This window comes from Triticum aestivum, chromosome 2B (assembly GCF_018294505.1).
Source record: "Triticum aestivum cultivar Chinese Spring chromosome 2B, IWGSC CS RefSeq v2.1, whole genome shotgun sequence".
NCBI lineage: Eukaryota > Viridiplantae > Streptophyta > Magnoliopsida > Poales > Poaceae > Triticum > Triticum aestivum.
The window spans coordinates 532,008,630-532,033,526 of record NC_057798.1 but is presented as its reverse complement, the minus strand read 5'-3'; the positions used below and the strand labels follow the sequence as shown (position 1 = coordinate 532,033,526).

At 44.6% G+C, this 24,897-nt stretch overlaps 1 protein-coding gene and 2 non-coding genes across 3 annotated transcripts; all 3 read left to right on the top strand.

The window, feature by feature from the left end:
- Window positions 1-776: 776 nt before the first annotated feature.
- TRNAL-UAA (transfer RNA leucine (anticodon UAA)) lies at window positions 777-859 on the top strand. Its single transcript has one exon. It is a non-coding gene; the product is annotated as a tRNA-Leu (tRNA).
- Window positions 860-923: 64 nt separating this feature from the next.
- Window positions 924-1,007, top strand: TRNAL-UAA (transfer RNA leucine (anticodon UAA)). The gene has a single exon. It is a non-coding gene; the product is annotated as a tRNA-Leu (tRNA).
- A 725-nt stretch (window positions 1,008-1,732) lies between these two features.
- Window positions 1,733-2,706, top strand: LOC123041569 (probable calcium-binding protein CML22). Its single transcript, XM_044464164.1, has one exon. The coding sequence runs from the start codon at window positions 1,821-1,823 to the stop codon at window positions 2,463-2,465; it is 645 nt and encodes a 214-aa protein (XP_044320099.1). The 5' UTR covers window positions 1,733-1,820; the 3' UTR covers window positions 2,466-2,706.
- The last annotated feature ends 22,191 nt before the right edge of the window (window positions 2,707-24,897 follow it).

The window sequence follows — 24,897 nt, the reverse complement described above, 5'->3', positions numbered from 1 at the left end:
TGGTACAACGGCGACGACCAGGGAGGAAGCAGATGCAGAGAAAGGGAAAAGAGATGAAGACCGGGTCTAGGTGTGGTTTTGGGTGGGCCGGGGGTGTCGGAGCTTGACGTAGCGGCGGTCCGGACCCCCGCAAAGCCTCCTTAGTTTGCTTTCGGTTTATGAGAAAATGGACACGCGAACTGGTCTGTAGACTGATGCGGGACAATGTTGGATGTCAACGCATCCGGACAGCACTGTTCCGGATGTTTGCTGGCGATTCGAGGGTCTGCTTTTGGAGATGCCGTAACCTGGCCAGATTTTTTATTCTCAAAACAGAAGTCAAATGTATTTTATATTGCTTCATGTATTAGTTTTCAGCTTCTAGTTCCATCGTGGCAACAAGTCTGGGACAAAGCATATAGCACACCGAAATAAAGAATAGAATGCTGCATTTTTAAGTTATGTGGAAATCATATGCCTCGTAATAATTCAAAAGTTAAATTTAATAATTTCAAAAATACCAAAGAATTTCCCTCCCCTCCCCGTATTGCTCTTCTCTTATTTTCCACATATATACACCATATTTCAGACTTTTTCAGTAGCTCTCCTCTTTTCTTATTTTCCATATATATATATATACACGAATAGCAACGTTGATCAACTATAGCAAGCCCCATATTTCTACCCAGGCATTAAATAAAGTGTCATTTTGCCTCTACTGTTATTTAGCATGACCATATGTGAGTTTGTGCAATCATAGTATATTTTACGGAACATGTATCTTTGTCACAGCAAGAGCTGGTTTGCCCGAGTGGTTAAGGGGGAAGACTTAAGATCTTCTGCACATAAGTGCGCGTGGGTTCGAACCCCACAGCCAGCATGTTTTTTTGTTTACCTTTTTTTTACGTTTAAATAGAGCTACAGTGAGAAATTGGCATCGATATGCTGGTTTGCCCGAGTGGTTAAGGGGGAAGGCTTAAGATCTTCTGCACATAAGTGCGCGTGGGTTCCGAACCCCACAGCCAGCATTTTTTTTGTTTAATATTAATATTGACATGCAAAAAAACACACACATGTATTTTTTCCAAAATATGTAAATGCGACTTTTGCCAATTTCGTGAAATGGGTTCATACGTAGACATGTCCAGAGTAGCATGTTCCTATACATGGAACAGTACTTTGGTTCGAACCCCACAGCCAGCATTTTTTTTGTTTAATATTGACACGCAAAAAAACACACACATGTATTTTTTCCAAAATATGTAAATGCAACTTTTGCCAATTTCGTGAAATGGGTTCATACGTAGACATGTCCAGAGTAGCATGTTCCTATACATGGAACACGTACTTTCAGAACAACGTATTCATACCGTTGTTCGTCCTTTATTTTTGCGAGTCATACCGTTTTTCTGTGGGATATATTACATATTACTAGTATTTACATCTAGGCTAGGGAAACCCCAGTAACAAATTAAGTAAGACAAAATGACGCTTTATTTGGAAGTCAAATAAGACCCGGGAAAATAGAGTCGGTCCGAAATTCTTCATCGACTGAACTCTTTTTAAATGTTTTTTTTTGCGTGTCAAAAGTTAGACAAGAAATATGCTGGCTGTGGGGTCCGAACCCACGCGCATCGACTAAACTCTTGACATACAAGGACACGGAAGCACTTTATCCCTTTTACAAGAAAAAGAAAGAAAGACGCGAGAAAGTGGTATAAATAGAACCCTGGTCCACGGCAAAAGCTTTGCGCCACCACCACCACCAAACTTCTCCCCCACCCAACTCGACTCGAGCGATCTTCAAAGCCTCCACAGCGAGCAAAGCAACACCACCCTCCATGCCACCCTCCGGCCTCCTCTCCTACATCCCGACCAGCCTCTCCTCCATCCTCCCGGTGCGCGGCTGCGCCGCGCCCCCCTCGCCGTCGCCTCCAACTCCGCCGGCGTCCCCGGCCCCGAGCAAGATGTCGCCCTCGGTGAAGGCGGCGGACCGCGCGGAGCTGGCGCGCGTGTTCGAGCTGTTCGACCGGAACGGCGACGGGCGCATCACGCGGGAGGAGCTGGAGGACTCGCTGGGCAAGCTGGGCATCCCCGTGCCGGGGGACGAGCTGGCCGCCATGATCGCGCGCATCGACGCCGACGGCGACGGGTGCGTGGACGTGGAGGAGTTCGGCGAGCTCTACCGCACCATTATGTCGACGGGCAGCGGCGGGGCGAAGGGCTCGTCGGGCGAGGAGGCGGAGGCGGAGGAGGACGACGAGGACATGCGGGAGGCGTTCCGTGTGTTCGACGCCAACGGCGACGGGTTCATCACGGTGGACGAGCTGAGCGCGGTGCTGGCGTCGCTGGGGCTGAAGCAGGGCCGGTCGGCCGAGGAGTGCCGCCGCATGATCGGGCAGGTGGACCGGGACGGCGACGGCCGCGTCGACTTCCACGAGTTCCGCCAGATGATGCGCGGCGGCGGGCTCGCCGCGCTCGCCTGATCGACTACGACTGATGCTGATGAATGTGCGCTTTGTATGCTTGGCTGGTAGCAGGTGTATGTAGATATTTGGCTCGGGCCGGGGGGAATCCGTGTAACCGCTCCCGAAATTCTTCTCGTTTTTTCTGGTTTGTTTGTTCCTTCGCACGCTTATGCTAAGATGTTGATGGGCTTGCCGATTAATGGTTGTACTGCTTGCTGCTCGCAAGAATTACTTGGAAGAACTACAAGGTTTTGTACTATTGTTCGTCGTGTGCATGTAAACACTGTAGCGCATCTCTCGGCGTCAGATTCTGCCAACTCTTGGAGTTGAGTTGAATCCAGCGTCTCAGCTTGGTTATTTGCGAACGTTCCGGCAGAGTCTCGCTGCTGGCCTGCGTGCTTCATGCCACTGGATCTGAAATGTGCAATTGTGCACCCCAAGAGGCAAGAGTTGAGTTGACACGTCCCTTTTCCCGCTATTTTGCCATTAATTGCACTTCACGATGCATGTGATGATGAACACAGTGGCTACCCCAGACGAATTAGATATTTGTGTCTTCCCGCCAATTTTTTTTTTGTGTCCTCTCTCCCCTAGACTAGAGTAGGAGCATTGCAGCAAAGAGCTAGCGGCACAGCGATCTGCCAGTCGGCCGATCGACGCGCTTCCTGCGGGGCCCGCCCCATGTAACAGAGCGACGCGTAGGCCACGTCGCCGATCGATCGTGCGCCCACGGCCGCGCACACCTCCCTGGCGCCTGGCGGAGTGACGGGGACGCGTGCCATATTGCGACAGGTCAGCCATTCCCCACACGATCGGCCCACGCTGCGTGCGTGCACGAGGCCGATACGGCCGTTGAAGGCGCCGCGGGCGTGGGTGGGCGCGTGGCGGTGCATGGGCCGTTCGGCGGCCAAACCGGCGGACGTGGCTTGGTCGGCCATAGTCAGTCACACACAACCTTCAACCTGGCCTAAAAATGGCTGACGTCCGTGTGCGTCGCGATTGGAAGAAAACACATGTGAACGTCAGTTCAGGGGATGACCTTGGAAGGGTTTCAACCTCTGTTTTTCCTTTTTGACAATCGGATGGTTTTACGTGTTCAAGGTCAAGCCTTCAAACTTCAAAGGAGTATGTTGCACCCGGTCCTGGCCTCATTGAGCCGTCAACGCAGCTGCATAACGAATTTACGAATTACTACGACGACAGAGATGCAGATGCAGAGCGACGTGACGTGATGTGCTTGGTCGTCGTGCCGGCGGCCTGTTGCCTGATTCAACGTCGCACACGGCCTGGTAAGAGTACACGGCAGGTAATGATGCAGCCAGGGTGACCAGCAAGTTAATCCCGCCACTCTGACTCGTTCGGTTTCAGGATTGGTCACGGCATGTCAAAATCCCCTGCTTTATGGCGCGTCAACAACAGCAGTTATCCCTGACAGTGCATGCCAATAGTTACGTCCAAGGTCCTCATAAATGCGAAATCCTGCATTCTGCGGCAGATTGTCGATCATTCGCACAAAGAGGCAGCGGCCTGCGAACAAAATGGGCCGCCCCGTAACCAACGCGCGCAACAGTACCCGGTATTACGAAACTTGTACCAGTTTTCCAACCGGTTTTTTTTTTCTGGTTTTAGGAACCTTCTAGGACGTTCCTGAACCTGTTTCTTTTTCCTTTTTGTTTTTTTGTTTTTCATTTTTCTTTTGTCCTGTTTCCTTTTCCTTTTCTCTCCTTTTTTTCGTTTCCTTTCCTTTTTCGTTTTTCTTCTTTCTGTTTCTTTTTTTTTATTCCTGTTTTTCCAAAAAAGTTCATACCTTCAAATATTGCTCGCTTCTTTTACAAAAAGTTCAAAAACAAAAAATAAAGAATTTCATATTCAAAAAATGTTTGCATTTTAAATATTTGTTCACAAATTCCAAATATGTTCGGGTAATTTAAATATTGTTCCCACTTTCCATTTTTTTTTACAAATCCAAAGAATGTTCATGTATTCAAAATTAATTCACTATTCTAAAAATTCTTGGCTATTTTTTTCACAAATTCAAAAAATGTTCGGGCATTTCAAAAAATGTTCCCACTTTCAAAAATTGTCACAAATTCAAAAACGTCCATGCTTTCAAAATTTGTTTGCAAATTAAAAAAATGCTTATGTTTTCAAAATTTGTTCGCAGATTTAAAAAAATTATGTTCTCAAAATATGTTCACAAACTCATAAATGTTCAGACGAATTTTCAAATATGTTCATAACTTCAAAAATGATGGTGTAAGGGCATATTTATCCCCAAGGTGTTTTGGTGATTGATGGCAATGCTTTTGCGGACTAATCGTGTGCGTTGAGTTTTTCAGAGATTCATCCTTTGGCACGAGACGATTCCCTCCCCTCGGTGTTGTATTCAAGACGGTGTAGCTCCTTCGTTTCTCTGTTGGTGGACTAGTTTCGTAGGAGTCACCATACTATCAAGAGGGGATCCGCTTTGGTAAGGCTAGGGTGGAATCAACACGTACACATCCTTATTGCACCCGCTGTTCCTTTCCGCTTCAATGGAGTTCTCCTTCCTCTCCTAGCTTGCCCTGACTGGTCCCAGCGGTAGTACTGCGGGCCACAGCGGTAGTACCGCCAAAGCACATCAAGCATTAGTACCGCTCCTCAGCGGTAGTACCGCTTGCTGTCTTTCGCCGTAGTACCGCTGAGGCTCCGGGCTACTAACGCCTCGACTCGAGGCCTCTTTTTCTCGTGTCGGGTTGTGCGGTACTAGCTGCGGCAGTAGTGGCGGTAGTACCGCTCCCAAGCGGTAGTACCGCCCTTACCACCACGGTAGTACCGCTCTGGGTCCAGAACGCTGCTCCCCTCATGTGCGCGGTAGTACCGCTAGGAGGGGACAATAGTACCGCTGGTTCAGCGGTAGTACCGCTCTCTGCGGGGCTGCTTGGGGGGTAACAGTTGGATTGTTCCCCCCACTATATAAAGGGGTCTTCTTCCCCAAAGTTGACCTACCTCTTCCCCCAAAAAGCTCCATTGTTGCTCCAAGCTCCATTTTCGTCCGATCTCTCTCCCTAGCCAATCAAACTTGTTGATTTGCTCGGGATAGGTTGAGAAGGCCCGAATCTACACTTCCACCAAGAGAAATTTGATTCCCCCACTAATCCCTAGCGGATCTTGTTACTCTTGGGTGTTTGAGCACCCTAGATGGTTGAGGTCACCTCGGAGCCATAGTCCATTGTGGTGAAGCTTCGTGGTGTCCTTGCGAGCCTCCAATTAAGTTGTGGAGATAGCCCCAACCTTGTTTGTAAAGGTTCGGTCGCCGTCTTCAAGGGCACCAATAGTGGAATCACGACATCTTGCATTGTGTGAGGGCGTGAGGAGAATACGGTGGCCCTAGTGGCTTCTTGGGGAGCATTGTGCCTCCACACCGCTCTAACGGAGACGTACTTCCACTCAAAAGGAAGGAACTTCGGTAACACATCCTCGTCTCCATCGGCTCCACTCTTGGTTATCTCGTGCCTTTACTTGTGCAAGCTATTTGTGTTGTATCCCTAGCTTGCTTGTGCACTTATTGTTGTTGCATCATATATGTTTTTCACCTAGTTGCATTTTTAGACAACCTACTTTGATGCAAAGTTTAATTTGGTAAAGAAAAGCTAAAAATTATTAGTTGCCTATTCACCCCCCTCTAGTCAACTATATCGATCCTTTCAATTGGTATCAGAGCCTCGTCTCTTTATTAAGGACTTTGTCGCCCGAAGAGTATGGTTGACACCGTAGATGGTGGGGAGGAGGAGCACTCCGGTGTGAATCCGATCTCGTCTACAGGTGATGGGGAAACCGCGGTGTCCCGTGAGGAATTCAATGTGGCCTTGGACACATTGAAAACCTCCATGACAACCACGGTTGAAAACATGTTTAATAAATTCTTAGAAGGACTTAAACTACCTACCTCGCCGTTGGAAGTGGGTGATCCCACTAACAAGGTGATGGATGCTAACTCCGACAAGGGGGAAGCTAATAGTGAGAAGGGTCCTTCTACTAGTGGTAGAAATGGCACCGGCATCTTTGCCCATGTGGAACCTCCAACTTATGGAGGACCGATTCCCTCTACTCATTTAAATCATGCCGGCCCTCCTCCTAAGATTGTGAAAAATGAGGATCTTGATTCTTGGGTGTATCGCTTCAAGCGCCATTTAAATCATGTGAATACTAATCTTTGGAGAATCATTGAAGAAGGTTTGTATCCACATGACCAAAGCAACTTCACCCCTAGAGAAGCAGTGGATAATCAATTCAATGAGAATGCTCCCTTCATCATCCAAGATGCTATCCTCCCCGAAGATCTCCCTCATCTCCGACCCCATGCCATGGCCAAAGACGCATGGCAATGCATTGTGTCTCTTTATCGGGGAAGCGCAAGCATTCAACGCTCCAACTATGAAGTGGTGCAAGATGAAGTCGATGAGTTTGCAATGAAATAAGATGAAGAACCTCGTGAGCTCTTTCGGAGAGTAACCAAACTCGCCATCTCACTCCGAGATTATGGGAGCAAGGACATGGATGACAATTGGATCAAGCGCAAGTTCCTCAATGCCATGATGCCCTACAACAAGGCCATGTCCTCCATCATTCGTCAAAGACCGGACTTCCACTCCATGACTTCAAGTGAAGTGTTGGATGAGTTCGTTGCAATGAGCATCTTGGACAAGACCGCCGATAATGCGGTGCTCCGCTCTTAAAGGGAAAAGAAGCCCAACCTTGCCTTGAAGGCCAAGGTCATTGTGGAAGAAGAGGACGAAGAGTAAGATGAGGAGAGCAACCCCGAAGATACAAAATATGATTATCATGAGCACATGGCTCTTGCTTCAAGGCAATTTTGGAGCAAGAAGAACTCAAGGCCCAATTTCAACAAGAACAACTCAAGTGGCTTCAAGGGCAAGCAACGAGTAAGAACTTGTTACAACTGTGGCAATGTGAGCCATTTCGTTGCGGATTGTCCTTACGAGAAGCGGGAAGACAATGGTGGCAAGCTCATCCGAAAAGACAAAGCCAAGTCCTTCCCCAACAATAACAACTTCACCAAGAAGACTCCTACTCGAGGGTTGGTGGTTCAAGAAGAATACCGTGAGGATGACGATGATGATGAAGATAGTGAAGCAATGGCCATGGCATCCGTTGCCATTGCCACAACTCCCCGGATGTCTCTCTTCGATTCACCAACGAGAACATCACCGCCAAGTGCCTCATGGCTAAAGCCACCAACAAGGTAACCCCCAACATCAAAACCACCATCATTACTAATCCCTCTTTGACGGATGGCATTGATGAAAGTGAGGGGTCTAATGAGGAAGTAAATGAATTTGAGTCTTTTATGAGTAAGCTCAAGGGCAAATCCAAGAAGCACTTTGTTGCTCTCTTGGAACAACTTGGTGAAGCCAACGACATGATTGAGGCTCACGAAGAAACCATCTCTAAGATGGAAGGTCATAGTCGTGACTATGCCAATGAGATATCAGATCTCTGTAATGCTCTTGAGGAAGAGCGTGGGCATCGTTTGGCTCTTGAGGAGTCACACAACGATGACCATGCCAAGTTAAAGAAAGATCTTGATCATGCTCTTGTTGTGTCTCGTGTGCTAACTTTCGAGAAGGCTAAACTTGGGGTTGATCATGCTAGACTCAAGGAGGAGTTTGATGTACTTGACAAGGCCCACAAGGTCTTGAAGGGTGCTCATGCAAACCTCAAGGAGTCTCATGCTCAACTCCAAGTTAAGCTAACCAAGGAAAAGGCCACCTTTCCTCATATGGTATTAATTGATAATGCATATGCCACTAACCCGTGTTGTGAGCATGTACATCTTGTGGAGGAGAATGCCAAATTGAAGGATAAACTTGAGAAAGGCCTTGTGGCATGCATTCAAGGTGAGAAGAACCTCAACAACCTTTTGAGCAATCAAAAGGAAGTTGTGGCCAAGGAGGGAATTGGGTTCGCACCCAAGTCCAAGAACAAGAAGAAGAACGACAAGACCAAACGACCTCCTCCTCTCAAGCAAACCTTTGTGAAAGAGGAAGAGGGTGCTCCTAAGGAGAAGAAGAACAATGTGAAGGGTGTTGATGTCAAAAAGGGCAAAACCACCTCCTCCAACAAAGCCGACGACTTTAACCCTTCTTATGTGTTGTGCCATGCTAGTGATGGGCATGTTTATGCTAAATTTGTTGGTTCTCCTTATGAGTACATTGAATGGTCTATTTGGGTTCCTAAGACCCTTGTTACTAACATCAAAGGACCCATTACTAAATGGGTACCTAAAACCAAGCATTGATCTCTTGTAGGTGTTTGCTTCCGGTGGGGGATCATGGTTGCTCGATAGTGGAGAAACAAATCATATGACCGGGAGCAAGGACTTGGTGGTGGACGTGCAAAATATCTATGCCCACCAATGTCGAGTGGGGTGATGCCTCATCTTCTAAGGTATTGGGTCTTGGCAAGGTTGTCATTTCTCATGATCTAACGATCGAGAAAGTCATGCTTGTTTAGTCCCTTGCATACAATTTACTTTCCGTTCGTCAACTTGCACTCATGGGCTTTGCCACCTTCTTTGATATTGATACCGTGGCCCTCTTGTGGAGCAAGACTCTTAAAGTAGCCTTTGTTGGGCATGTGGAGAACGGTCTCTATGTGATTAACTTTTCGGAGCGACCCACTAAGACCGCGACATGCCTAATGGCTAAAGTTGATGTGAGATGGCTTTGGCATCGCTGTTTAGCCCACGTCAATATGAGATCTTTGCAAAGTCTTCTCAAGGGGGACCATGTCCGTGGACTAACAAATGTTAGTTTTGCCAAAGATCGTGCTTGCAGTGAGTGTATCGAAGGAAAGCTTCATGAGAAGGCTCACCCTCCCACGACTATCATCTACTCGAAGAGACCCTTGGAGCTCCTTCACATGGACCTCTTTGGGCCTCCATCCTTTGATAGTCTTGGGGGTAGAAAGTATTGCTTGGTGATTGTGGATGATTATTCAAGATACACTTGGGTATATTTCTTCAAGAGGAAGAGTGAAACTCAGCAAACCGTCATCGACTTTGCAAATGAAGCTCAATGTCAACATGATGCAAAGATCTTGACAATAAGAAGTGACAACGGCACTAAATTCAAGAACTACACCTTGGATGAGTTTCTTAGTGATGAGGGGATCAAGCATCAGTATGCTGCACCTTACGCCCCTCAACAGAATGATGTAGCAGAGAGGAAGAACCGGACGTTGATGGATGCGGCAAGGACCATGATGGCGGAGTTCAAGTCACCTTACAACTTTTGGGCTGAAGCCATCAACACAGCATGCCATGCATCAAATCGGCTCTATCTCCACAAAGGCTTGAACAAGACTCCTTATGAAATACTTACCGGTAACAAGCCCAACCTCAAGTACTTCCGGGTGTTCGGGTGTAAGTGTTTCATTCTCAAGAAAGGTGTTCGTTTGTCTAAATTTGAGGCTAGAGCTTATGAGGGCATATTTGTTGGTTATGCTACAAACTCTCATGCTTACCGTGTCCTCAACAAGTCCACCGGACTCATTGAGGAGATGTGTAACATGGAGTTTGACGAAAATAACAGCTCCCAAGTGGAGCAAAGTGGTACTTGTGATGTAGGTGATGAAATTCTTCCCCAAGCCATAAGAAGAATGGGTGTGGGTCATATCCTACCCATTGAGGAACCCCTTGTGGCCGAAGGAGAAGGACAATGCTCCACTCAAGTGGATCCATCAACTCCCCAAGACCCACACGCTTCCGAAGAATAAAGTGAAGGCCCTCAACCTCGTGAACAAGACCAAGGGCAAGATCAACCTCAAGATGGTGGTGAACCACCAAATGATGCCCAAGGTCAAGTTCTCCCCCTCGAGCAAGTTCAAGATCAAGAGCAAGCTCAAGATCTAGAACAAGCTCAAGACCGCGCTCAAGATAATCAAGTTAACCCTCCTCCTTCCACATCCGAGGAGGAATTAGAGCGTCGTGCCGTGAAGATTGCTTCCAAGCTCACCACCAAAGGTCATCTCATGGAGAATGTAGTTGGAAGCCTAAGAAAGGGGGTAAGCACTCGTTGACAATTAGCAAACTATTGTGAACATCACGCGTTTGTCTCTTGTGTTGAACCCCAAAAGGTCTATGAGGCGCTCGAAGATCTGGATTGGCTCAATGCCATGCATGAAGAACTCAACAACTTCGAGTACAACAAGGTGTGGAGATTGGTGCCAAGGCCGTCGGGGAAACACAACGTCATTGGAACCAAGTGGATATTCAAGAACAAGCAAGATGCTCATGGGAACATCGTTCGCAACAAGGCAAGATTGGTAGCACAAGGCTACTCCCAAGTCGAGGGTATCGACTACGGTGAAGCCTTTGCTCCTGTTGCTCGCCTTGAATCCATTCGTTTGTTGATTGCTTATGCTTCCCATCACAACTTTAAGTTACAACAAATGGATGTGAAAAGTGCTTTTCTTAATGGTCCTATTAATGAGTTGGTTTATGTCAAGCAACCCCCCAGGTTCGAGGATCCCTACTTCCCGGATCATGTGTATCAACTCGATAAGGCACTCTATGGCCTTAAACAAGCCCCATGTGCGTGGTATGACCACCTTACCGAGTGGTTACAAGATCGTGGATTTGAGGTTGGGCAAATCGATCCCACTCTTTTTACTAAGAAGGTCAAAGGGGAGTTGTTTGTATGCCAACTATATGTTGATGATATTATCTTTGGTTCCCCTAACAAAGCTTTCAATGAGGAATTTGCCGCTCTCATGACCTCTAAGTTCAAGATGTCATCGATGGGAGAGTTGAAGTTCTTCCTCGGTTTCGACATCAAGCAAAGAAGAGAAGGTACTTTCATCAATCAAGCCAAATACACTCAAGACATGCTAAAAAGATTCAAGCTAAGTGATGTCAAGCCGGCTTCCACTCCAATGCCCACCAAGTGCCAACTTGACATTGATCCCAATGGTAAAGCGGTGGATCAAAAGGTATATCGCTCCATGATTGGCTCCTTGCTTTACCTTTGTGCTTCTAGACCGGATATCATGTTGAGTGTGGGAATATGTGCACGGTTTCAAGCCGCACCGAAGGAAAGCCACTATGTAGCGATCAAGCGAATCTTTCGATATTTGGCTCATACCCCAAACTTTGGCTTATGGTACCCAAGATGAGCAAACTTCAAGCTTGAAGGATATACGGATTCCGATTGGGCAGGAGACAAAGTGGATAGGAAGTCCACTCTCGGAGGGTGCCAATTTCTTGGTTGCTCTTTGGTGAGTTGGTCTTCCAAGAAGCAAAGTTGTGTGTCTCTCTCGTCCACCGAAGCGTAATATGTGGCGGCGGTAGTTGTTGTGCACAACCCTTATGGATGAGGCAAACTTTAAAGGAGTACGGTGTCATTTGTGACAAAGTGCCTCTCTGGTGTGATAATGAAAGTGCCATCAAGATTTCTCTCAACCCGGTGCAACATTTCAAGACAAAGCATATTGAGATTCGGTATCACTTCATCCGGGATCACATTAGGCGAGGGGAGATCGATCTCAAGTCTGTCAACACTAATGATAACCTTGCAGATATTTTCACCAAGCCCTTGGATGAAGCAAGATTTCGCGAGTTAAGGCATGAGCTAAATATCATTGATTCGAGCAATGTATCTTGAACCCATGCACATCCCACCACATTCAACGTGGTCTAGTTTAGGTGTAGGCATGGACATAGGGGGAGTGTTGTTCTCTCAATGAACTCCCCCTCCCCCCATTAGGCATAAATTGATCAAGTCTTTCACTTTAACCATCTTCGATGGTACTTGTGCTTCAAGGACGAGTTTTGGTCATGGGCCCAAGGTTAAAATCTTCGCGGTGCCATACCTCTTGACTCAAACATAGGTGGCCTTGGCCACCGTCCTCTCTTGAAGAGGTGTGTCTTGGCCCCTTGCTAGTGTGTTTGTTTCCTAGTCGTTTTGCCGTTGGTTTCTCTCTTTTTTTGAGCTTAGTCGCTTTTGTCTAGTTGTCGTGGCGTGCTGGGCGGTACTACCGCTGGTGGTGCGTGGTACTACTGCTGCGGGGCGGATCAGGGGGTTATATCAGGGCAGGGGGAGGTTTCTCTCCCCCATACCCATTCGCTTCGCCCCCTCGCTCCTCTTCGTCTCTCCAGCAACGTCTCGCCGCGGGAGGGCTCCGGTGGATCTTCTTCTTCGGGGCGTCCCTCTCCATTTCCTTTGGTGGAGTCGATCCCCACCTCGTCCTCTTGCCATGGATGCCGGTATTGCCCCCGTTCCCTCTCTCCCTCTCTCTTTGTGTCTATATTTCAGATCTAGCATCTTAGGGGCAATAGTGGTTGCATCTCTAGATTTTTGGCTAAATCTAGGCTTGAGTAGGGTGGAGAAGGCAACTAGACGTTCTGGATTAACGTTTGGTAGGAATATTTTTGAATTTGGTAGGCCGGTAGTGCCGGATCTGACCACGGTAGTAGGAAACCGCTGTTTCCCCGCTTCGAGCGGTACTACCGCTCTCATTGGAGCGGTACTACCGCTTGGAGCGGTACTACCGCCTCCAGGTCGCGGTACTACCGCTGCCTGCCAAATTCCATCATGTTTCTACCATTCATTGATCCTTTTTGTTGTGTTTGGTGGCTTATGCTCGTTCTTTCTGGTTGTTTTGCGTGTTCTTGTGTTTGGTTCCAGGTGATGAACATCCTGAGCATCATGCTCGCCGTGTCAACCCCGGTCGTGCCACGTCGAAGCGTTACCGCACATCAGAGTCAGCAGGAGGTTCCTCTAGTGCTCCACCTCCACCTCAACTCAAGAAGAAGTCTACCGTCAAGCCGAAGCCAAAGGGCAAAACTGTGCCTCAAATGAATGCCAAGAAGTACTGGGCAAGGCGTCGCCGCAACCCTTATGTGGAAGACCAAGAACCCACTTTGGTCAATCGTCCGTTCTGGAACCGGTTTCAGTTTGCCATATTCTTTGATGTGCTCAAGGCCAAGAAGAATCTCTATGTTGATGTGCGCTCCATCGACACGGACTATATGGAGAAGGATCCTGAGTACTTTGGTGAAGCTCTTCAGATGTGCACTCAGCTGAACATTCTCAGAATCATGCAATTCAACAAGGACTATGATGCAGATATTGTGGCTCAATTCTATGCCACTTTCCATCTAGGGACTGATGAGGACAGGACTCTGACTTGGATGACCAATGGCAAGTTGCTTTCTATCAAGTGGAAGGCATTCATGGAGTTACTTGGGGTGGAAGATCACGGGCTTGCGTCTCCTGTCGGCTTTCGCCCTCACCGCAACACAACCTCCACTCACAAGCAAGCTCTCTGGACCTACTGCACGCTGAAGATCAACCCTGAGACTAAGAGGGAAACATATGAGCTGCCCGCCTTTCTGGACATTCTTCACCGTGTCTTCCGTGAGACTCTTTTCCCTCGCATCGGGAATCTGGATATGGTTCACTCTTATCTCGTGGACATGCTTCTCTTCTGCCAACATGAGAAGGAAGCAAACACTGGCGAGTCCCTGGACATTTCTCATGTTATGTGGTCTGAGCTCTTGTCTACTATCTTTGAGCGCAAGTGCCCGATTTATGGTCCGTTCATCATGCTGCTTATTGAGAAGGCCTGGAGTCAGGTCTATCCCAAGGTTATGCTAGAGACTAGAGAGTTGGTGTCTCATGAGATCAAGCGCCTGAGGAAGAAGGACAACTGGGGCACTCAGGTCCCTAAATCTGGGGGTACATCGTCTGTTGCTGCCATGGAGACCGAGGAGGAGGCTGAGGCTGAGGATGATGATGACTATGACCCTTCTGGGCCAGAGCCCTCTTGGGCAAAGAAGCTCAAGCTCAAGATGAAGAAGTTGTTCTGCATGGAGTCTCACGGTCAGTACATGACTCATGTGGCCGAGAAGAAGGCCAGGGGACGTCACAAGGAGCTCATGCGTCAGTTGGGTGCCACCGTTAACAGTGGATCTGAGGACCAGCTTACTAAGGAGGAGGAGTGGATTCAGCAACACTACCCGTGGACAGATTCTGATGCCGAGCAGTTCTCGACCGACAACGGCAGTGAAGATGATCCCGCTGGGATCTGATGTTCGAGACCCTTGCTTGCTATCACCTGGAGCCATAGCAACACTCCCTCTCTTTTTGGTGTCTCGCAAAGGGGGAGAGAGTTTAGGGATTTGTGTCGTTGTAGTTGTCTGTTTCGCGAGTGTGTCTTCTTAGTGGTGTGTTTTCTCGCCATTTGCTTTGCTTGGTTTTGTGTCAGTGACACCTAAGTTCCAGACATATGTTGTGAGACATATGCTACCTTATCTTTAGTTTATCATTATCTATGTCTATCTAGTCCTTCGGTATATTATGAGTTGCATGCTTATCCTGTTATATACTTTGCTCTCATATATCCTACTTAGGTTGTTGGTCTCTAAAATGTAGGGGGAGCGTTGATCCTAGTATGTGTGCCGTGCAGTCCAAAGCACTTATCTAGATAGCACACATCTAGGGGGAGCCCATCAACATTTTAGAGTTGTGGGGTTTGCGCATGTCCTATGTCTTTTCCCTTTTGTGCAAATCCCGTATTGTCATCAATCCACCAAAAAGGGGGAGATTGTAAGGGAATATTTATCCCCAAGGTGTTTTGGTGATTGATGACAATGCTTTTGCGGACTAATCGTGTGCGTTGAGTTTTTCAGAGATTCTTCCTTTGGCACAAGACGATTCCCTCCCCTCGGTGTTGTATTCAAGACGGTGTAGCTCCTTCATTTCTCTGTTGGTGGACTAGTTTCGTAGGAGTCACCATACTATCAAGAGGGGATCCGCTTTGGTAAGGCTAGGGTGGAATCAACACGTACACATCCTTATCGCACCCGCTGTTCCTTTCCGCTTCAATGGAGTTCCCCTTCCTCTCCTAGCTTGCCCTGACTGGTCCCAGCGGTAGTACCGCGGGCCACAGCGGTAGTACTGCCGAAGCACAGTGGCTTCTTGGGGAGCATTGTGCCTGCACACCGCTCTAACGGAGACGTACTTCCCCTGAAAAGGAAGGAACTTTGGTAACACATCCTCGTCTCCATCGGCTCCACTGTTGGTTATCTCGTGCCTTTACTTGTGCAAGCTATTTGTGTTGTATCCCTTGCTTGCTTGTGCACTTATTGTTGTTGCATCATATAGGTTGTTCACCTAGTTGCATTTTTAGACAACCTACTTTGATGCAAAGTTTAATTTGGTAAAGAAAAGCTAAAAATTGTTAGTTGCCTATTCACCCCCCTCTAGTCAACTATATCGATCCTTTCAGATGGCGTATTTGAAAAAATCAGTGTTTTCAAACAATTCTTTGTCATTTTAAAAATTGTTATCATTTTCAACATTATTCCTTAAAAAAATGTTTGAGATTCCTGAAAATGTTCTTGTTTCAGAAAATGCTCGAGTTTAATAAAACAATTAGAAAATGTTCGAGCCTAGTCAGATTTACTCCCTCCGTCCCACAATGTAAAGAGCATTTTTGACACTACACTACTAGTGTCAAAAATGTTCTGATATTATGGGACAGAGGGAGTAGTTCTTAAAGCTATAGGCCGCGGTAATGACAACATTACAAGTCTAGTGCAGTGGCTATGAGCGCTCGTGCACAAGCATTAGGTCGCCAGTTCAAATCCTGTAATCGCTGCCGCGCTATTGATTTTTTGCCTTCTTTTCGTGTCGCGGTAGAGGTCCATGGGCCGGCCCAGTCGGGCTGTCACCTGTGCGTGGCACCGCCATTTTGACGCAAAGAGCGGCAAATAGGGGATCTCCTAATAAATTACTGCCAAGAAAATTTATTATGATAAAATGTCAGGATGGGAATGGACCGGCCCGCTCTAGCCCAGACATGGTCCTGTCACCCCCTGTGCTACTCTCTGTTCAAGGACACGAGGTAGGTTGCTTCGACCCATTTCGTACTAGATTGCACAAGAAAAGAAGAGTGGTTACACAATGATATAATTTTTTTTGTGAAATACAATGATATCATTTCAACTATGAAACAAAAGTAGTCTTGTTCAATAGTTTGAAAATTTATACAAGTACAAGGCCATAAAAACCCTTGCAAAGGCATATGCTATCGTAACTTTGGGCAATTAAATTTGGGTCGACCCGCTTGTCCCGATGGGCCGATGGTGACCGGCTCCCCTACCCCAATTTTTATATTTCATTGTTATGTCGATAAGCCTGGTGAGTTCTGCAGGAACCAGGTTCCCTAAGTGCTCGTATATTAAAAGCAATATATTTGCCAACTTCTTCCGTCCTAGAAGCGGAGCTGGGATCGAATCCCTCACAGATATGGCACGCAATTATTGATAAAGAAATGTCCTCAATGAGGGTATCATTAGGCGGGTAGGAGATGGTGTGACAACGCATATTTGGGACCATAATTGGCTTCCTAGGTCTAGACCGATGAAGCTGATCACATCACTCATACCACATCCACCACAGTATGTCAGCGAGCTTATTGATGCAACTTCGACCTCTTGGCGTGAGGATTTGGCGTGACAAGCTTTTGTTCCCGTAGACGCTAAATCAATTTTGACGGTTCCTCTTTGCACTAGGAACATCAGCGATTTTTGGGCTTGGTCAGAGGACACCAAGGGGCGTTTTACTGTACCTTCCGCTTATAGGATGATCTATAAAATAAAGATGTGTAGAGAGGCATGGCTAGATGAGATCCACGACACTTCAAACCTAGAGATCGAGCAGAAGGGATGGTCTTCCTGTTGGAGCATGCAGGTGCCTTTTACACTTAAAGTTTTTACATGGCGTCTCGCTCGACACTCTATACCCGTGACGTGCTACATTACAGGAACATGGCGCCTTCACATGTATGCGCCATTTGCGGAGTAGCAGACAATTGGCGTCATTCCATGCTAGACTGCAACATGTCCATGTGCATATGGGCTCTCTCCAACGATGATATGGTTCAACACATGTGCTCACATAGGGAAGAGAATGCAAAAGAATGGTTGTTCGCGCTCAATGGATCGTTACCATAGGAGGAATTCATTACGATGATAGTAACCCTCTGGTTGTTCGCGCTCAATGGTTCCCCTCTCCGGAGCCCCGAACGGGCTCCAGATCTGGCCTATGGATGAAGAACAGGAGGCGGCAACGGCTTTGTATCGTGAAACGCGATGAAACTTCTTCCTCTATTTTTTCTAGAAAAATAGAATTTTATAGCGTCAGAACTAGAGTCAGTGGGGCCATGAGGTGGGCACAACCCACCAGGGCACGCCTGGAGGGGGGCGCCCCCTGGTGTCTTGTGCTCAACCAGCCCCCCCTCCGGTTGTTCTTGGCTCCAGTATTTTTTATTTATTGTAAAATAATTCTCTAAAAAGTTTCATTCCATCCAGAGAACTTTTATTTCAGCACAAAAACAACACCATGGTAGTTCTACTGAAAACAACATCATTCCGAGTTAGTTTCATTCAAATCATGCCAATTAGACTCCAAAACAAGAGCAACGCGTTAGGAAAAGTAGATATGGCGGAGATGTATCAACTCCCCCAAGCTTGAACCTTTGCTTGTCCTCAAGCAATTCAGTTGATAAACTGAAAGTGATAAAGAAAAACTTTTACGAACTCTTTTGTTCTTGTTTACATAAATAAGCTTAAGTAGCACCCTGGTTTTCTGCAAAGATCATGACTAACCATGTTAGCAATAACTCTTAGAAATTATATTAACTCATATTAATGACATAATCAACTAGAGAGTAATAATAAGATATATCGAACACCAACACTTTGTCAAAACAACCATGATATAATATGACAACAGTGGTATCTCGCTAGCCCTTTCTGAGACCGCAAAACATAAATGCAGGGCACCTCCAAAGTTCAAGCAGCGACTGAACATTTTAATTCATGGCAGAAAAGATCCAGTCATGATGCATTCAACATTAACTACACACAATGCATGAGGATGACAATAGTGCTCTCAGATCTGGCGCTTATTTGAGAAGGTGATGACTCAACATAAAATTAAATAGATAATCCCTTTGCAGAGGGAAGAAGGGATTTGCAGAGGTGCTAGAGCTCAAAGTTTTAAAGACAGAGATAAATGAAATTTTGGGAAATGCAGCCTTCCTGTTTACATCACGACCAAGAATTATCAATATCTTCCATGCTAAACACATTAGTGGTGGTTCCCAAGCGATAAAAGTAATTTTTTACTCCCCCTCCACCAACAAACACACTCCATGGCTAGCCGAATCCATGGGTACCATCCATACCAACAACAATCCTAGGGAGTTTTGTTTAGTTATTTGCAGTTTTTATTTTGGGACTGGGAATCCCTATTACTGAAGTAAATATGCCCTAGAGGCAATAATAAAGTTATTATTTATTTCTTATTTCATGATAAATGTTTATTACTCATGCTAGAATTGTATTAACCGGAAACTTAGTACATGTGTGAATACATAGACAAAACATAGTGTCCCTAGTATGCCTCTACTTGACTAGCTCGTTAATCAAAGATGGTTAAGTTTCCTAACCATAGACATGTGTTGTCATTTGATGAACATGATCACATCATTAGGAGAATGATGTGATGGACTGCTACGTCTTGAGCTTGCGTTGGTTTTCCTCGAAGAGGAGAGGGTGATGCAGCAATAGTAGCGTAAGTATTTCCCTCAATTTTTGAGAACCAAGGTATCAATCCAGTAGGAGGCTCCTCAAAAGTACCACGCACCTACACAAACAAACTGAGAACTCGCAACCAACGCGATAAAGACGTTGTCAATCCCTTCACGGCCACTTGCGAAAGTGAGATCTAATAAAGATAGTAAGATAAGATAAATATATTTTTGGTATTTTATAATATAGATGCAAAACGTAAAGATGCAAATAAAGGTAGATTGAAAGCAAATATGATAAGAGATAGACCCGGGGGACATAGGTTTCACTAGAGGCTTCTCTCAAGATAGCATAAGTATTACGGCGGGTGAACAAATTACTGTCGAGCAATTGATAGAAAAGCGCATAGTTATGAGATTATCTAGGCATGATCATGTATATAGGCATCACGTCCATAACAAGTAGACCGACTCCTGCCCGCATCTACTACTATTACTCCACACATCGACCGACTCCTGCCTGCATCTAGAGTATTAAGTTCATAAGAACAGAGTAACGCATTAAGCAAGATGACATGATGTAGAGGGATAAACTCAAGCAATATGATATAAACCCCATCTTGTTATCCTCGATGGCAACAATACAATACGTGCCTTGCAACCCTTTCTGTCACTGGGTAAGGACACCGCAAGATTGAACCCAAAGCTAAGCACTTCTCCCATGGCAAGAAAGATCAATCTAGTAGGCCAAACCAAACTGATAATTCGAAGAGACTTGCAAAGATAACTCAATCATACATAAAAGAATTCAGAGAAAATTCAAATATTATTCATAGATAAACTTGATCATAAACCCACAATTCATCGGATCTCGACAAACACACCGCAAAAAGAGTTTACATCGAATAGATCTCCACAAGAGAGGGGGAGAACATTGTATTGAGATCCAAAAAGAGAGAAGAAGCCATCTAGCTAATAACTATGGACCCGAAGGTCTGTGGTAAACTACTCACAACTCATCGGAGGGGCAAGGATGTTGATGTAGAAGCCCTCCGTGGTCGATCCCCCCTCCAACAAAGTGCCGGCAAAGGCTCCAAGATGAGATCCCGCGGATACAGAAGGTTACAGCGGTGGAAATTGTGTTTTGTGGTGCTCCTGGATGTTTTCGTGGTACGTAGGTATATATAGGAGGAAGAAGTACGTCGGTGGCCGCCCGAGGGGCCCACGAGACAGGGGGCGCGCCCTACAGGGGGGGCTCCTATCTCGTGGGAGCCTCGGCAGCTTCTTGGCTTGCACTCCAAGTCCTCTGGATCACGTTCGTTCCAAAAATCACGCTCCCGAAGGTTTCATTCCATTGGACTCCGTTTGATATTCCTTTTCTTCGAAATACTGAAATAGGCAAAAAAACAGCAATATGGGCTGGGCCTCCGGTTAGTAGGTTAGTCCTAAAAATGATATAAATGTGTAAAATAAACCCCATAAACATCCAAAAGGGGTAATATAATAGCATGGAACAATCAAAAATTATAGATACGTTGGAGATGTATCAAGCATCCCCAAGCTTAATTCCTGCTCGACCTCGAGTAGGTAAATGATAAAAAAGAAAATTTTGATGTGGAATGCTACCTAGCATAATTCATAATGTAATTTTCTTTATTGTGGCATGAATGTTCAGATCCAAAAGATACAAAATAAAAGTTCATATTGACATAAGAAATAGTAATACTTCAAGCATACTAATCATAGTAATCATGTCTTCTCAAAATAACATGGCTAAAGAAAGTTATCCCTACAAAATCATATAGTCTGGCTGTTACTCTATCTTCATCACACAAAGTATTTAATCATGCACAACCCCGATGACAAGCCAAGCAATTGTTTCATACTTTAATAATCTCAAACCCTTTCAACTTTCACGCAATACATGAGCGTGAGCCATGGATATAACACTATATGTGGAATAGAATGGTGGTTGTGAAGAAGACAAAAAAGGAGAAGATAGTCTCACATCAACTAGGCGTATCAACGGGCTATGGAGATGCCCATTAATAGATATCAATGTGAGTGAGTAGGGATTGCCATGCAACGGATGCACTAGAGCTATAAATATGTGAAAGCTCAACAAAAGAAACTAAGTGGGTGTGCATCCAACTCGCTTGCTCATGAAGACCTAGGGCATTTTTGAGGAAGCCCATCATTGGAATATACAAGCCAAGTTCTATAATGAAAAATTCCCACTAGTATATGAAAGTGACAACATATGAGACTCTCTATCATGAAGATCATGGTGCTATTTTGAAGCACAAGTGTGGAAAAAGAGATAGTAGCATTGTACCTTCTCTCTTTTTCTCTCATTTTATTTTTTCTTTTCTTTTTTTCTTTTTTTTCTTTGGCCTTCTTTTTTCCTTTTTGGCCTTTCTCTTTTTTTTCTTCTTTTTTATTTTTTTTATTTTTGTAAAGTCCGAAGTCTCATCCTGACTTGTGGGGGAATCATAGTCTTCATCATCCTTTCCTCACGAGGACAATGCTCTAATAATGAAGATCATCACACTTTTATGGATTTACAACTCAAGAATTACAACTCAAAGCTAGAACAAGATATGCCTCTATATGAATGACTCCGGCGGTGTACCAGGATATGCAATGAATCAAGAGTTACATGTATGAAAATTATGAAAGTGGACTTGCCACAAATACAATGTCAACTACATGATCATGCAAAGAGCAATATGACAAAAGTAATGCGTGTCATATGAATGGAACGGTGGAAAGTTGCATGGCAATATATCTCAGAATGGCTATGGAAATGCCATAATAGGTAGGTATGGTGGCTGTTTTGAGGAAGGAGTATGGTGGGTGTATGGTACCGGCAAAAGTTGCGTGGCACAAGAGAGGCTAGCAATGGTGGAAGGGTGAAAGGGTGCGTATAATCCATGGACTCAACATTAATCAAAAGAACTCATATACTTATTGCAAAAATTTAGAAGTCATCAAAAACCAAAGCACTACGCGCATGCTCCTAGGGGGATAGATTGGTAGGAAAAGACCATCGCTCGTCCCCGACCGCCACTCATAAGGAAGACAATCAATAAATAAAATTGTGCTCCAACTTCATCACAAAGCGGTTCACCATACGTGCATGCTACGGGAATCACAAACTTCAACACAAGCATTCTTTAAATTCATAATCAACCAACTAGCATGACTTTAAGATCACTACCTCCATATCTAAAAACAATTATCAAGCATCAAATTGATCATAGCATCCAATTCACTTTCTATGATAGTTTTTATTATACCCAACTTGGATGCTCATCATTCTAGGACCAACTTTAGAACCATAGAAAATGCCATGCTGTTCTAAAAGACTCTCAAAATAATATAAGTGAAGCATGAGAGACTAATAATTTCTTCAAAATTAAAACACCACCGTGCTCTAAAAGGTATAAGTGAAGCACTAGAGCAAAAACTATCAAGCTCAAAAGATATAAGTGAAGCACATAGAGTATTCTAGCAAATTCTAATCAAATAGGCTTCTCCAAAAAGGTGTGTACAGCAAGGATGATTGTGGTAAACTAAAAAGCAAAGACTAATATAATACACAACGCTCCAAGCAAAACACATATCATGTGGCGAATAAAAATATAGCTCCAAGTAAAGTTACCAATGAACGAAGACGAAAGAGGGGATGCCTTCCCGGGGCATCCCCAAGCTTAGGCTTTTGGCTATACTTGAATATCTTGGGGTGCCTTAGGCATCCCCAAGCTTAGGCTCTTGCCACCCTTTATTCCATAGTCCATAAAAGCTTTACCCAAAACTTGAAAACTTCACAACACAAAACTCAACAGGAAATCTTATAAGCTCCGTTAGTGAAAGAAAACAAAACCACCACATAAGGTACTGTAATAAACTCATTCTTTATTTATTTTGGTGTTAAACCTACTGTATTCCAACTTCTCTATGGTTTATAAACTATTTTACTAGCCATAGATGCATCAAAATAAGCAAACAACACACGTAAAGCAGAATCTGTCAAAAACAGAACAGTCTGTAGAAATCTGTAACTAAAGCAAACTTATGGAACTCTAAAAATCCTACCAAAATAGTAAGTCCTGGAAAATTTGTTTATTGAACAGCAGAAAAAAGTGTCAACGCAAAATCACCTTTCTGTGATTTAACAAAATTATATTCGTGCGTGCAAAGTTTCTGTTTTTCAGCAGAATCAAGTCAACTATCATCGTAGGTTATCCTATAGGTTCTACTTGGCACAAACACTAACTAAAAGATAAAAACACATATAAATAGAAGGTAGATGCAAGATTTATTACTAAACAGAAGCAAAAACAGAAAACATAAAGAAAATTGGGTTGCCTCCCAACTAGCGCTATCGTTTAACGCCCCTAGCTAGGCATAAAAGCGAAGATAGATCTAACTAGTGCCATGTTTGGCACAAAATTCATAAGTAGCCCGCATGATAGATTCATAAGGTAATTTGACTTTCTTTCTTGGAAAGTGCTCCATGCCTTTCTTTAATGGAAATTGGAATCTAATATTCCCTTCCTTCATATCAATAATCGCGCCAATCGTTCTAAGGAAAGGTCTACCAAGAATAATAGGGCAAGAAAGATTGCAATCTATATCAAGAACGATAAAATCCATGGGCACCAAATTTATATTTGCTACAATAAGAACATCATTGATCCTTCCCATGGGCTTTTTAATGGTGGAATCCGCAAGACGAAAATTTAAAGAGCAATCATCAAGATCATGTAAACCTAGAATATCACATAAAGTTTTTGGAATCGTGGAAACACTAGCACCCAAATCACACAAAGCAAAACACTCATAATCTTTAATTCTAATCTTTATAGTAGGTTCCCACTCATCATTAAGTTTTCTAGGTATAGAAACTTCCAAATTAAGTTTTTCATCATAAGATTGTATCAAGGCATCAACGATATGTTTGGTAAAAGCTTTATTTTGACTATAAGCATGAGGATAATTAACAACGGATTGCAACAAGGAAATACAACCTTTTAAAGAGCAATTATCATAATCAAATTCCTTGAAATCCGAGATAGAAGGTTCAATATTATTAGAAGTTGAGGATTCTCCAGTCTCACTTTTACCAAATTTAGCATTAAGATCTAAAGATTCCGAATTCTTGAGACGCCTTCTAGGCAAAGTTGAGTCATCATCAGTCCCATAATCATCAAAATTCACATTTCAAAACATAGATCTAATAGGATACGCATCAATAACTTTAAGATCCTCATCATTATTTTCATGGAACTTTTCTGGTTTAGCAACCATCTTATTGACTAAGGTGGCTTGCTTATCAGAAATTTTGGCTATAGCATCTTCAAGATGGGTAATTTGAGCATTAACACCAGAAAATTCTTTATCCATACCATCAAGCTCTTTGTTCATAAACCCCCAAAAACCTTTTTGTTCCTTAAGCTCTTTTCTAAAGAAATTATTATGCTCAAATTGCAAATTCATAAAGCTTCTAATATTTGATTCAATCTCATCCATCCTTCTGAGAAGGTGGTCAGGACCCTTAGGCGAAGCCATAAGGTCAAACAAGCACACAAGCACACAGAAAAAAGGCAAGCGAAAGAGAGAGGAGGAGATTGGGAAAGAGAGGGCGAATAAAACGACAAGGGTGAAGTGGGGGAGAGGAAAATGAGGGGCAAATGGCAAATAATGTAAATGCAAGGGAGATGGGTTTGTGATGGGTACTTGGTATGTCTTGACTTGAGCGAAGACCTCCCCGGCAACGGCGCCAGAAATCCTTCTTGCTACGTCTTGAGCTTGCGTTGGTTTTCCTTGAAGAGGAGGGGGTGAT

What these genes read in the sequence shown, in the direction of transcription:
- LOC123041569 (XM_044464164.1), top strand. Translation starts at nt 1,821, where the DNA reads ATGCCACCCTCCGGCCTCCTCTCCTACATCCCGACCAGCCTCTCCTCC.